Here is a 13,740-nt window from a genome sequence, read left to right on the forward strand (position 1 = left end):
CGCCAATTAGCACAAATGGTAAGTTCCGACAGTGCCTACAAGTGTGCCTACTGGCCGCTAAATGGCAATACCGGTTTCATATGTATACACCTGGTAATTTATCTCCGTTCTAGTTTGTTCTTGTATCCCCAAAATTACCTAATACTCTTTCTGTATCCTGATTTTGGATGCCCACCCAACCGTTCATGTCTCCTAGTAGAATTGTTCTTTCCCTATGTTCCCAAATGTTTATTGTGTCATTTAAAGTGTCCCAGAAGGCGTCTTTTACTTCTCTAGGATCACTATAAACCGGCGCGTAGCATGCTATGATAAATAGTTTTCTGATTCCTACTTTCATTCTAGTTCACAGCACTCTGGGAGACACGAAACCATTGCCTCCGAGATGCTGCTTTGCTCTTTCATGCAATATCAGACCTACTCCTTGTTTACCATGTGATTCACAGTCTACTCCTGACCATATTTCAAATCCGCCTTTCAACAAGCCGTTTTTTATGTCTTTAGTTTCACATCAATCAAGTGAAATAAATCTTAAAATTACTTACATATTTCCCTCTCATACATTTCAGCTATTTATTTCACTTTAAACTAAACTCAACTTTTAACTGGAAGTCGGTAGAATATTCATGTAAAATTGCATCGATAAGGAATTGTTCTTGTTCGATGATTTCTTTTCTGTTTTTGCTGCACTCCTCATTTTGATATAGACCTGGAGCTGCATGTCTTTAAAATCTTGATCAAATTGAACATATTCGGATTGGGCATGTAAAATTCAGTGTTTAATTTGACTACTTCGAAGGAAGGAAAAACTGAAACTAGTCAACTAGCGAAAATTTTCCTCCCGCCTTCCACTCTAACGGGGAAGGCACTATCCGCTGTGTTTCCTTGACTGATCCGCAACTAGACCACAGCCCACAATGCCTAAGCTAACTCTAATTCACATTTTGCACCACTCTCCGGAAAACATTCTCAGATTCATTTCTGAATTATCTCTTATCCACCAAAGAAATGTACGGAATTTTGAAATTCCCGAAAAAATTGCCAAAAGACTTCTCTGACCTTCAACAAATTTGCATGTTTTTCTAGAAATTCTGATTACGAAGGTGTAAACTTTTAGTAGTCACTTTTATAATAAAAATTGAACATAATAATTGAAGAATGAAAAAAAACTTTACTTGGGAATATTCAAATTTTATGAATTCAATCTCTAACTAATCTAATCGAAACATTTCATGGAGATGGTTTCGAAATATACTTGATTTCTAGTAAAAAATTGGATTACAATTGCTTAGTTTATCGCACAAATAGTTTTTATTACAGGGTTCTTATTTTTTAATTGTTAAATAATCGTTACAAACCAAGAAATTAGTCTTCAAAAATAGGGTAATTTTGACCAAGCATATTTTTAATATTATCAATTATTAAAAGGACCCCGCACATTTCTTACGGAAAAGTGGTTTCGGTTAATTTGGTTGAATATGTTATATGTTTTATATCGCTGAATTCAGTATTACCGGGTATTGGATCTACTTGCTTGGCTATTGACACTACTTTTAAAAGTGGTTTCGGTTAATTCGACTGAATTTGTTATATTTAACCACTTTTCCAAGTAGAGTCAATAGCCGAGCAATAAGAGCTAATACCCGGTTATACTGACTTCAGCGGACCTTATCTCGGAACCCGGGGGGTTTTGGGATTTGTGCCAGTGTTAACAATTATAACTTATTTGCTATGATTGGATACGTAAATAAATAAGGAAGACGATATATTTGTTAAATTAAAATAATAATGCATTGCATAAAAAATATGCTTGGTTAAAGTTATCTTACTTTTGAAGACTAATTTCTCAGTTTGTAACTATTATTTAACAATTAAAAAGTAGGAGGGATATTTGTTAAATTTTTATAAATATTGCTGATATTAAAAATATGCTTCCTCAAAGTTAACTTACTTTTGAAGAGTAATTTCTCGTTTTGGAACGATTATTTTACAATTAAAAATAAAATCCCCATAACAAAAACTACGTTCTTTATTGGATTGAGACATTTCAAATGAAATTTTTAATACATATCAAGTATGTTTTTGAAGCATCCTAATGAAATGTTTTGATTAGATGAAAATTCAAGTAGAGTACTTTCGACATTTCAAGATTTGTTTCGACATCGTGCGGCTATTATATCAGAAAATCTTGTAAAAAATTATTACTTTTGTTGTATGCCTGATTTTGTAAACAATTAATCTAGGAGTCATCTTTAAAGATAATTGAAAAGCAAATAAATCTTTAAAGATCAAATGGGATTGAAAATCCATATTAATTAAAATGATTAAAATAATACGCTTATTTATGACTCTTTTATCACGATAAAATTATCATAGCTTCTTGAAATATATGGTAAATGAATGTTAAAACATTGGTAACAAAATAAATAAACCTGTCTCCATAAAAAAATCACAAAAAAGTGCTTTTTTTGTCACCCGAAAAGGTAAAGACTCCCTTAAGGGCGTCGAACAAATTTTATATCAATTTTCAACGCCTTAAGAAATATGTATGCCATATATGAACACTTATAGCGAATTCGGTTATCCTGCACTGGTGCAGGCCAAAAGCACTCCCACCTGCACCGAAGCGAGTCGGAGTGATAAGGAAGAAGAGGAGGTCGGAGTGCTATTTTAACTTTGTGGACCTTACATTCTTAATCAGTAACCTCAAAATCCACACACACACACACACACACACGTATAATTTTTCTTCAAAAACTTGGAACAATATATTAGAAAGTTAAGTAACTAAAATAAATTAAGCCGTCGAGTCACAAAAATATTATATATAGTATTTTTGTGGTTGGACGGTTTAATTTGTTTTAGTTACTTAACTTTCTAATATATTGTTCAGAGTCTTTTAAGAAAAATTTATTTTTAAAATAGCAAAGATCTTTTATTCCTTAACTTTTTAGTACGTAGTCTAAGCAATGCAATGTAAAACTTTTCATGAACATTCGTTTATTGGTGCCGCATTCAGAGCTGTTTCATTTTTAAGGTCTAACTTCCCTCTAATTGTACAGGGAGTACATCCTTAAAAAGATACGCTGAATATATTATTCATAATAAAATGATCAAACTTATTACTCCTGTGTACAAAGTGTAAACTGTTAAAACTAAAGTTACAACAAATTAATGTATAAAAGCTTGTCAAAAAGATAAATGAATGCATGCAATATTTTATTAGAAGAGAAAAGACAAGTTTGTTAGAGAGTTTAAGAAATCGACACGGTACAGAAACGAAGGGACGAAAGAAAAGACATTCATCCAATTAAGCATGACGATTATATGATTTCCCGAAATAAAATTTCAACATTTCCACAGAATTATGTAAGTTAGAGAAAGATCTGATCATCGGTATTGACAGAAAGAGAAGAGGAGAGAAGAAAAGAGCCCATCACCGCTAGATAATCGAAAACCGTAACCCTTGAAGGATTTTGGCCTCGTACAAAATATACCTTGTACATTCCATCGGCAGTTTTGTTGTCATCGCGAATGTTGGGTAATGTTGCGACCCTGTATGAATCTGAGCGGCCATGCTGAAAAAGTGTGTAACAAAAATTATGAAAAAAAACATCGACATAATATAGTATAAAATAGCATTGAATAAAAATAATAAATAAAAGCTAAAGTAAATAATAATAAAAGATATACAAAAATGTAAGGGGTAGGGGGAGTAAATCTAGATATGCTCCGAACAGTAATACCACATACGTTTTTTTTTCGATCGCAATCTTCAAATTTTAACATGCTTATAAAACATTTTATTCCGGATTCTAAAATAATAATATACTTAATACAGTATACAATTAAAAATTATGTTTAAATGAAGCATAAAATAATTGACATAATTTTTAGAAACAATAGTATTCACTCAAAAAAAAATGTGGTTGAAATAACCAGAATTCTGGTTAATTCAACTAAAATAGAGTGTAAAATATGCCCTTACTTAAATTCCGGTTAAAAGTATCCGAAGTTTCTGGTTGACAATTGTCTGGTAAGGTTAACCATAAATCTTTACTAGGCAGTTTTCTTGTAGCTTAAGAATACAACGTTCTTGTCAACGTAACCAGATATTCTGGTAAACTTAACCAGATGTTCCGGTAAGCTGAACCAGATATACTGGTAGACATCGATTTTCGATTATTGAATTTCGAAACTCTTCTACCTTCATGAACTCTTCCTAACCTCTACTAAAATTACACGGACACGTTACATTTTTCCAAAGAAAATAATTCAACAAAAGTTTCCGACAACAAACTGCAGCAAGTATGTTCCACTTCACTAAAATGTCTCTCTATAATCTGTATGTGGATATATGTATATATTAATAAATGGCGATATATACAACACTAGAAGCAAAAGTAGCATATGGAAGACATGACTACAATCGATGTCGCTACAACATGCACTGATTGAAATATGTTACATAGCAATTTCTCTCACGGCTCACTGTATCCGCGCCCTCGTATGCTCGATGTATCTGCCTATTCGGGTACAGTACGTCAATTTACAGCAGTTTTTGAAAAATATTAAAAATGTCTGAATGTAATTTTTCGGAATAAAACATCTGTTTAGGAATGAAAAATCAAATTGCAAAAATGGGTTTACTGTACCGGCCGTTCCCGTATCTGAAACTTGACACAAATATTCCCTATGGCTTGAGAAATGTTTAATTGTAAAAAATGTATACTTCCTCTTCGGCTTTTCGATATTCATGTAAAACAAATATTCTAAAAGTAGAATGTGAATGGGAAGTTTTGTTTAATGACCATATTTCTCTCTCCATTCTGAAGAATATGCGCACATCTGCACGCCTTATTTTTCTTCAGCAAGGCAACGTCGATCGAGTCGATCGCTGTCTTATTTCTCGGCTCTACTCGACCAATCACATGCACTCATTTAACCTCTGTGGTTTGAATAAAGTAAACACGGTCGAACAATATTTATTGATAATGGAGGATCTGATTTAATTAAATACGGGTTTCTGAATAATAATACTGGAATTTATATGAGGTCTTTACGCGTCAATCTATGATCTGTTAGAAATAATTGTTTACTATAGCTCGATGCGGGTAATATAGTTTTAAAATGGACAAAATAAAAAGCTTTTATAAAAACCTACTTTTCAAGAATTTCATTGTTCAAAATGTTTGAATAAAAACTTTTTTTTGTTTAAAATCTGAGAATTAAAAAATAAAACGCGATGAAACTTTTTCATGAAATTTACTTTATTCATCCATGGACGTTTGTTTATCTTGAAAGAAGAACGTTGGCCAAAAATCGAAGGGAGCTAAAAAGTTAATAACGTTTCATAATAAAAATTCTACTACCAAAATTTACAAATACAAACAAAAAAATTAATAAGCAAAAATATGTTAAAACAAAAAAATTGTTAAACAATGAACAATTTAAAAAATTTTAAAATATATTTTAAAAATCTGAAAAAATTCCCGATTATACGTGATACTTATAAATGATAAACAACAAATTATTATAAAAAAATTCTAAAGAAAAATTAAATGAGTTATAGAAAATTAATGAATTAAAAACCAAGCCAGTTATAAAAAATGAATAAATTTAAAATTTTAAAAAATATATTCAAAAATTTACAAATTTCAAAAAACTCCCAGTTAACCATGGCCTTCACATATTAACAGGATTTTAATTTATCTCAAGACGAATCTGTTAGCAGCATACATTATTCTTTTGCGACAAACTTGATCTAATCTTCCAGGCAAATCACTCGGTTTGAATAAAAAAGATTGTTCTCGGGAACTTACTTAGAGTTATAAACTGTTTTTTTCGAAAAATATACAGTTTATTTTCTCGTACCAAATAAAGCTTTTTGAAGGGGTTTCTCTCAAATCGAAACAACTTTCCTTCATTTGAGCCACATTAATATATATGTTTATGCATTTTCAATTGTATGTGACTTAAATTTTAAATAGAACTGAATAAAATCCAATGTATAGTTGACATTTCATTGATTTCTGTACTTTAAGGGGTGGATACATTTTTTAGGAAGTTTCTAAAATTGTGTATACAGAAATTTCTTTATTCTTTCGTACACCCTCTTGTTTCAGAATCATGTTGTTTTGCGTATAAGTTAAATATACCTATTAGCAAGTCTTCCCTAGGAAGTATTGATTTCGCGGGCACGTGAAATTAACCTAAAGGTAGAACACCCCGTGCTTAAAATATAAAAAGACTTACATATATTTAATACCAGATGTATATAGTCTATTAGGTTCATGATCTACATAGCAACACAAACTATATATAAAATTATATACTGATTCATCGCGAATATTGAGATAAGCATTTTAGAAGAAATGTTATTGATAATAGGCTGATAGAAAATAGCATAGTATATAATCGTGTAGATGCACACAGAAAATCGCCGATCCTCAAAGTACACCAAAATCGATGTTCAATTGAATTGCAACAAATTGGAGCCACGCAGATTCATTATGAGATTTGGGAAAAATCATCATTTAGAGACTGTATTTTTTCATTCAGAGCAACGTGTCTACAAACTGTCAGTCACCTGTCAAGATGATTTTATCGGGTGTTATTTGGGTGAAATAGATGTTAATAATCAGGTAAGTTATAATAATAATTACCTAACTCTTAATTTCATCCTATTTGCCAGTGAGTATTAGTGTCTTGAAATAAAAATTGTACTTGGTGTGGTCAGTCAAAGCCGACATGACATTCAAACCACCAAGCCAGGATGTACAAATTAATTCGTGATCGTCTGCATCGAAATTGATGCCTGTGCGTTCGAAGAAATTTGCTCTTGATTTTCTGCATTCAACGAAGTGAAGTTAGATGGTAGTTGAAGTGAAAATACCTAATTTTATATGTAGACGGTAATGACTTTTTCTATATATCCCAGCTTTAATTTAAATGTCGACGGCCATGACTAACCTAACATTTGGAAGTTGCATTAGGAAGTTATAATTTTATTCTGAGTGACTAGTACGCACTGTTAAATGAAAGAAAATTGAAAATTAGGTCAATATTATTCCAATTATTTGCCTTATTAACAATTATTTAGTCTAATATCGCAAATCGAATAGTTGCTTTGACATGTGTTCTGGTGGCTGACAGCGCGGTTCAGCACGCCACAACTCTCGGCATGAGACAAAATTCAGTCTCAAAATGATACATTCTTCTAGATGCCCAGATGTGCAACTATGTTCAGAGGAATAGACTTGAGACTGGACATTCTCTGAAATGCTTATTGTGAGACCAATGAAATTTGAGCTGCAACAAATTTAACACCAGCGTTTTTCTGTGTATAATTTAAGATTTCGTATCGAATTTCGTTTTCAAAATTCCAGGCCTCACAGTCAATGCTTCGAATCAAAAAAACTAGGAGAGTTTAATTGAGACGAAGAAACAAATATTATTAAAGAGTAATAAAATACCTCAAAATAAAGCGATTTATATTCCAGTTTGAATTGTTTTCCAAGATCAATCTTAAAAACGTAAGGTTTTAAATTTGGAGTTCAATTCCAATTGAGGATATTGATGGAAACAGGCTATAATGCATAAGTCAATATGCTAGTTAAGAAAATCGATTACAAATTTTGCATTTCATTAATTGGATTTAGTTGCTGCTGGTGCGCACTTGAAATAAAAACAGTCCGAGAAAAGTTTAGCAAGCCATCTCAAGTAAGTGTTTCATAGGCGTAGGCATGAATTAAAAAAAAATTTCTTTTAGGAAACTTACGTTACTTTATATAATTTACAATTGAAAAAGTGTGAAATATACCTCATAACGATATCACCATATAATAAATGCTTACTATGATTAAATACATAGTTACTAGATATACAACAAATCATATATAATTCTATCTACAGTCAAACTATGCTGTGAGACTACTGACACACAGAAAAAAATTAAGCATCCATTGGAACCCGTTTTCTATTCAAAAGGAGCTGCAACAAAAATGAACCCTACTTGTTGAAAAAGAACCCAAAACGATAAAGGAGCTCTAAATAATACCACACTTGGGGTTCGAAAGGATTTCAAATTTAATTGAGCCTTATCCTAAAGAACCTATTTTTCGGTTTGCCCACTTCGATAGTATGATTAATTAATAACACAATATTTACCTTAAATCACACATATAATCGAACTCTGGTGGACATAAATTAATGAAGATAATTAAATTACAAAATAATATCGTAATTTAAATAGATATAATGACTTGATAAATATCATTTGCAGGTTATGTAGCAAACTTGTAAATATAAGGGCTTATTTATGTCAGTGCCCACGATCTTGGCAACTTTTTGAACTGCGCTTGCGTCCAGCCGGCAACACAATTGGTTACTGTTGGCGTGCTGATTTTTAATAGTGTTGATATTCAAATGTGATATTTATAATAAATAATGATTATAAAATGCATTAACAGTAATTTCTTAATCCTAAAATAAGATTTTGAAGTGACAGATACAAATTTAATTATATTTTAATTAAAAAGACGTTATGAATTCCGAGTTCAGAGAAACAAAATCATTTTTTTTTAGCACAATGATTAATCTTGTCTCTGTCGAGTTTCTAATTTTTATTGTTTTCATTCACGACAATTTGACCTAAAATAAAATCCATAAAGTTACTAAAAATAAATTGAAAATTTTGTTTTTTTCTTAAGTCAAAATAAAAAACGTGTTCTGTAATAAAATCACAATATTTTTTCATCTGTCACTCGAAAATTCTATTTTGGGATTAATAAATCACGTTTGAAGCATTTCCCAATAATTATTTATTATAAATATAACATTTGAATATTTATATAATTTAAAATGCGCACGCCTAAAGTAACAAATCGTATTGCTGGCGCGAAGCTAGCGCCGTTCAAAAAGTTCCAAAAATTGGGAGCACTGATTCATATGCAAGAAAATTTTCGTCGTAAGGCTTTGGTCGATAAACGAATTCTTTATTCTCACATTTATAAATAAGATATTATCAATAATGTTCAATTATTAAAAAGGGAATCTTGCATTAACCCTTTTGAATTTCATTCTTTATCTCAAGAAAATACCCTAAGTATATTTTCAACTTTATAAAATAAGGGTACCTTTTTACGGAGGTTGAATTTGAATAAACTGATGAATTAATTTGAAACATCGAGTTCGTTTCTAGATTCTCAAGCAATCAATTTTTCCATAAATAAACAAAACAGCTAGAAATGAATCCTATGGAAAATTTTAATTCCACGATTGATTCAAAATAGGCCTTCGTGAAAAGGTACCCTAAGTATAACGAACAGTATGCGCAATGAAATCCTGAGTAATATGTTTTCTGTTATGGGGAGATGTGCAATTATATATGTTACTGTTTAAAAGTACAAATATATTGTTAGGAATGACGTAGGGTTGTTGAAAAAACAAATGCAAAAATGAATGTTTCTGAAGCCTCTCTACTTTTATTTAATTTAAAACAACTAAAGGTCATTGTAATATTTGAAAATATTAATAACAGCTAATTGTCTGAGCTGATCTTAATAGTGCTTGTGAATCATTTTCAAGATTTTTCATAACTTTTAGGAGTAGGTTAATATGGGTTACGTAAGTAATCAATTTTCACTGACAATCAATAAAATTGCATTACATTTCCATTATAAATTGACAAATGATTTTAAACCATGGTAATTTAAAGATGGTGTAGACTTAAGCCAATTTTGTATTAAAAATTATTTAATAAGTGAACCTTAACAAGTAAGAAGAAAAATGAATAAATATTAATATCGTTTGTGTTTGCTTTACCGACATATTCTGTAAATCGCTAACTTACCAACCCAACTTTGCAAGCGGTTGGTTTGTGAATGGTCATTGATACTGTTCTTTTCAAGTGCGCTCTAAACGAACCCATTTGGGTCTCTACAGGTATCTTTTGGAGCTCAAGTTCCAAATGACACAAACCTTCATTTGAGCCGCAACATGAGTGAACCCCTAGTTTTTTCTGTGCATTTGCCAAATACTATTAATAAATAAACCATTTTTGTCAATAACAGGCCTCACAGTCCCTATGTGATAAAATATAGGGACCAAAGGGTACTTTTTGTGATGCTCATAGGGTACTTTTTTAGCGCTCAAAGGGTAAAAACAAATTCAGGATAAATTCATAAGACTTCAAAAAGATTCAAGTTAAATTCAAATGACTGATTGATTTTCGTAAAATTGGAATGAATTTAGAGGATTTTAAGGGAAACGAGAAGGATTCGATGAAATTCATGAAAATTCAAGCTGAATTAAAAAAAAAATCCATTGAATTGAAAACTATTTTAAAATATGAAAAAACTTAATTGAATTCAGTAACTTTAAATGAGCTTAGAAAAATTCAAGGGAATTCAAAAGAATTTGATGAAATCCATAAGAAATAAATAGAATTGAGTAGATTTAGAAGAGTTAAAGTGAATTAAAAAATCCAAAAGAATTCCAGAGAATTTAAAAGAATTTAGGCTAAATTAATAAGAATTCCGAGTGAATTTAAAAAAATTTTAATCTTTGAAACCCTACTAATTTTTAACTAAAAAAGTGGCTAAGGACAATAAAACAATTCAAAATAATTTAAATGAATTGGAAAAATGAAAAAAATGGAAAAACTCAATTCATTTCAGTAAAATTTGAGTGAATTTAGAAGAATTTAAAGGAAATGAGAAGAATTTGATGAAATTGATAAAAAAGCAAGCTGAATTTAAAAAGCAATCTAGTAAATTAAAAACAATTAAAAAATATAAAAAAATTCTTTGAATTTACTTAGTTTGAAATATGTTAAGAAAAATTAAAAATGTATTTAATAGAATTTGATGAAATGCCTACGAATTTAAAGTGATTATACAAGACTTCAAGACGAATTAAACAACAAAAATTTCAAAAACCATTGAATTGAGTGCATTTAGAAGAATGTACGGTGAATTCCAAAAAATAATTTCAAATCTTTGACACCCTACAAAATACCTCACTTATCGTGAATATATTCATTGAAACCTTACTAAAATATTTATTTGATAAAATTCCGTCAAATTCTATTATATTTCCTGAAACCCTGGAAAATGTATTAAAATACACTGAGAGCTTTAAAATCGCTTAAAATCATTGAAATATTTAGAAATCTGACGAAATCTTGTGAAATATTTTAAAGTATCGCTTTGAAACCCCTTCAAATTATTGAAATTACTCACAAATTTCTTACAATCTTTTAAAATTCTGTAAAATATTTCAAATTGAAAGCTCTTGAAAATGCCTTAGATTTGATCAAATTCTAAAATATCCTAAAATCTTAAGAATTCCTTCAAATTATGCAAATCTATTACAAATTTCTTGGAATCTTTCAAAATACCCTGAAATATTTCAAAATAATTCAGGATAATTCAGAAATAGGTATGGACCTGAATTGAATCACTATTAGTCACTATTAACCCATGAGATAATTTATTAAAAGAAAAGTGACGAATGTTAACTTTTTATTTTAATAAATTAACCAAAAAGAGACTGTGTGGCAGGCCTGATTATTTTTAACAGTTAATTGTTACAGAAATTCACTGATTTTTCCTATTTTTTCAAAATGCCTGGCTCTTGGAAGCTTTGATCTTATTATAAATTATTGTAAAGTTCCATTATGGACTGCAAATAGGGTACCATAGGGACCAAACCTTGAAAATAGGGTACTTTAGGGACCTGAACTGAATATAGGGTACAATAGGGGTTAGAGGGACCGTTCTGCGAGGCCTGCAATAAAGTAAACGTCTCAGTAATCATGACCTTATAACCCAGTAATCGTGATGCCGATTTTCTTTATTTTATTTGAATAAATGTGTTTTTTATTTGCTATTATAAATTCCTAAAAAATAAGTAGGTTTTATCATTAAATGTTACTTTGAAGATATTTTTTGAACTATATATATTTAAATTATAACCAAGTTTCACGATTACTGAAACCGTCGCAATTACTAGGACATTTACCTTACTGCTAGATTATAATATTTAAATTATATTGTCCCAGAAATAAGATATCTTTAATAATAATATGAATTACAAATTTATGATTACAAAAAATTTCTTGAAAATGGACATTTAGCGAGCCTGTCTTTATAGTAGACTTTGAGCGAATTACTGAAACTTGTATATAGGTAGAATCTAGTATTATGAAGTTTTGTGTAAGACTAATCAATAAAGTATAGCGCTGGGGCTAATACGATTTAATTGTCCGAAACACATATCCTTTCCCTTTACGATTTGAAAATGGATTAGCCTGACATTAAATTCCGTAATATAGTTGATAATGTGTTTTTTACGTAGTACAATTAATTAGTGTTAATTTTTATTTTCATGAGAAGAAACATGTGCAATGTCATTTACGTAATTTTTCAATACTAAGAACAATTTTCGACGCTTATAGTAATACCTATAATAGTTTTCACCTGTTCTTAAATTGTATCGATTAGTCTTACATAAAATTTCATAATACCAGACAGTGCCTATATATAACTTTCAACAATTCATTGAAAGTCCACTATAAAAATATGTCCCCTAAATTTCTTATTGCGAAATGTTCATGCCATTTTTTTCTTTTCTTTTCTTACCTTCCTTTCTTTATTGAATAATTTTTCATATTTTACTGTAGATAAAATTAAATTATGATTGTATCATAATTCTAATCTAATTTTGTATTTAATCCCAGTAAACATGTATTATTTAATTGTTTTTTGATAGTACCCATATTTTAGCCGAAAAATTTTGAATTTTAACTTTCTCATCATACTAATACAGACAGGCAGTACAGTGAAAAAAACCTTTTTGCTGAATAACGGTCTCAAAATTTAGAGATTTTATGAAAGCAGGCGATAAGGTTAAATTTTCTGCTTTGTGTTTTTTCTAAGTGATAGTCAACGCTTCAGCATTCCGTTTGCCCACTTATTCAATTGTAATTTAATTTCGCCTTTCCCCTATCCTAATTTATCACTATTTTCTGTGACCTTGGTACCTGCCCACGCAAGAAGACAAATTTATTTTCCGGCATATAATAAAGCTCTCGACATGCGTTAGCATGATCGTAGCAGTATTACGTCATGGATTATTAAGTTGAACCAGTAAAATCTAGACCTCTTTTGTCAAATCGTTGGAGATGTCTCGCGATGATTCAGGTTCCTTTTAGCGTCTGATAACATGATTCATGGTAAAAAAAAATGATTTTGTAATCGCAAATCAAAATAAATTAACATTAAGTGCCCGAAAAATTCCTTTGAAGCATTTGCACACATTCCCAAAGGAAATTTACAGACCTATAGAAAATGGAGACATGAAAATGACTGCATGACAAAGACCAATTTTTCGTAATTCTGTTTTTCGCGATTATAAGTAATATAGGAAACTATTTTTTGGTAAACATTAGGAACATTTAAAAATCATGTCTGCTTTCACTAAAAAAAAATGAATTAAATTTTTTTATACACCCAACTGGATAAGGGCCACTTGGATTTTCAGCCTTCAAACACAGAAAATAAAAAAAAAATTACCTCCCTAAAAATTTGTAAACAATAGCCCTATACTTCTATAATTTTTACTACATTTTCTACCATGTCTTATAGAAATAATCTTATTTTTGGTCTTTATTCAGTGTCATTCTAATATTTTTATAAAGTCTTAAACAGCTTTGCGAATACTTTCCGAAATTTCGGCATA

At 30.2% G+C, this 13,740-nt stretch overlaps 1 protein-coding gene across 6 annotated transcripts in view; it reads right to left on the reverse strand.

The window, feature by feature from the left end:
* LOC117173970 (sodium/potassium-transporting ATPase subunit alpha) overlaps positions 1-13,740 on the reverse strand; it is a 303,077-nt gene that overhangs the window by 80,170 nt on the left and 209,167 nt on the right. For 4 of the 6 annotated variants that reach the window (XM_033362628.1, XM_033362627.1, XM_033362629.1 and 1 more), the window contains exon 2: positions 3,495-3,575. The exons of the other annotated variants lie outside the window; for them this stretch is intronic. In XM_033362628.1, coding sequence (XP_033218519.1) covers positions 3,495-3,575 — 81 coding nt within the window. The remainder of the gene's footprint in view (positions 1-3,494; positions 3,576-13,740) is intronic. 6 annotated transcript variants of the gene reach the window in all.

This window comes from Belonocnema kinseyi, chromosome 5 (genome assembly GCF_010883055.1).
Source record: "Belonocnema kinseyi isolate 2016_QV_RU_SX_M_011 chromosome 5, B_treatae_v1, whole genome shotgun sequence".
Lineage (NCBI taxonomy): Eukaryota > Metazoa > Arthropoda > Insecta > Hymenoptera > Cynipidae > Belonocnema > Belonocnema kinseyi.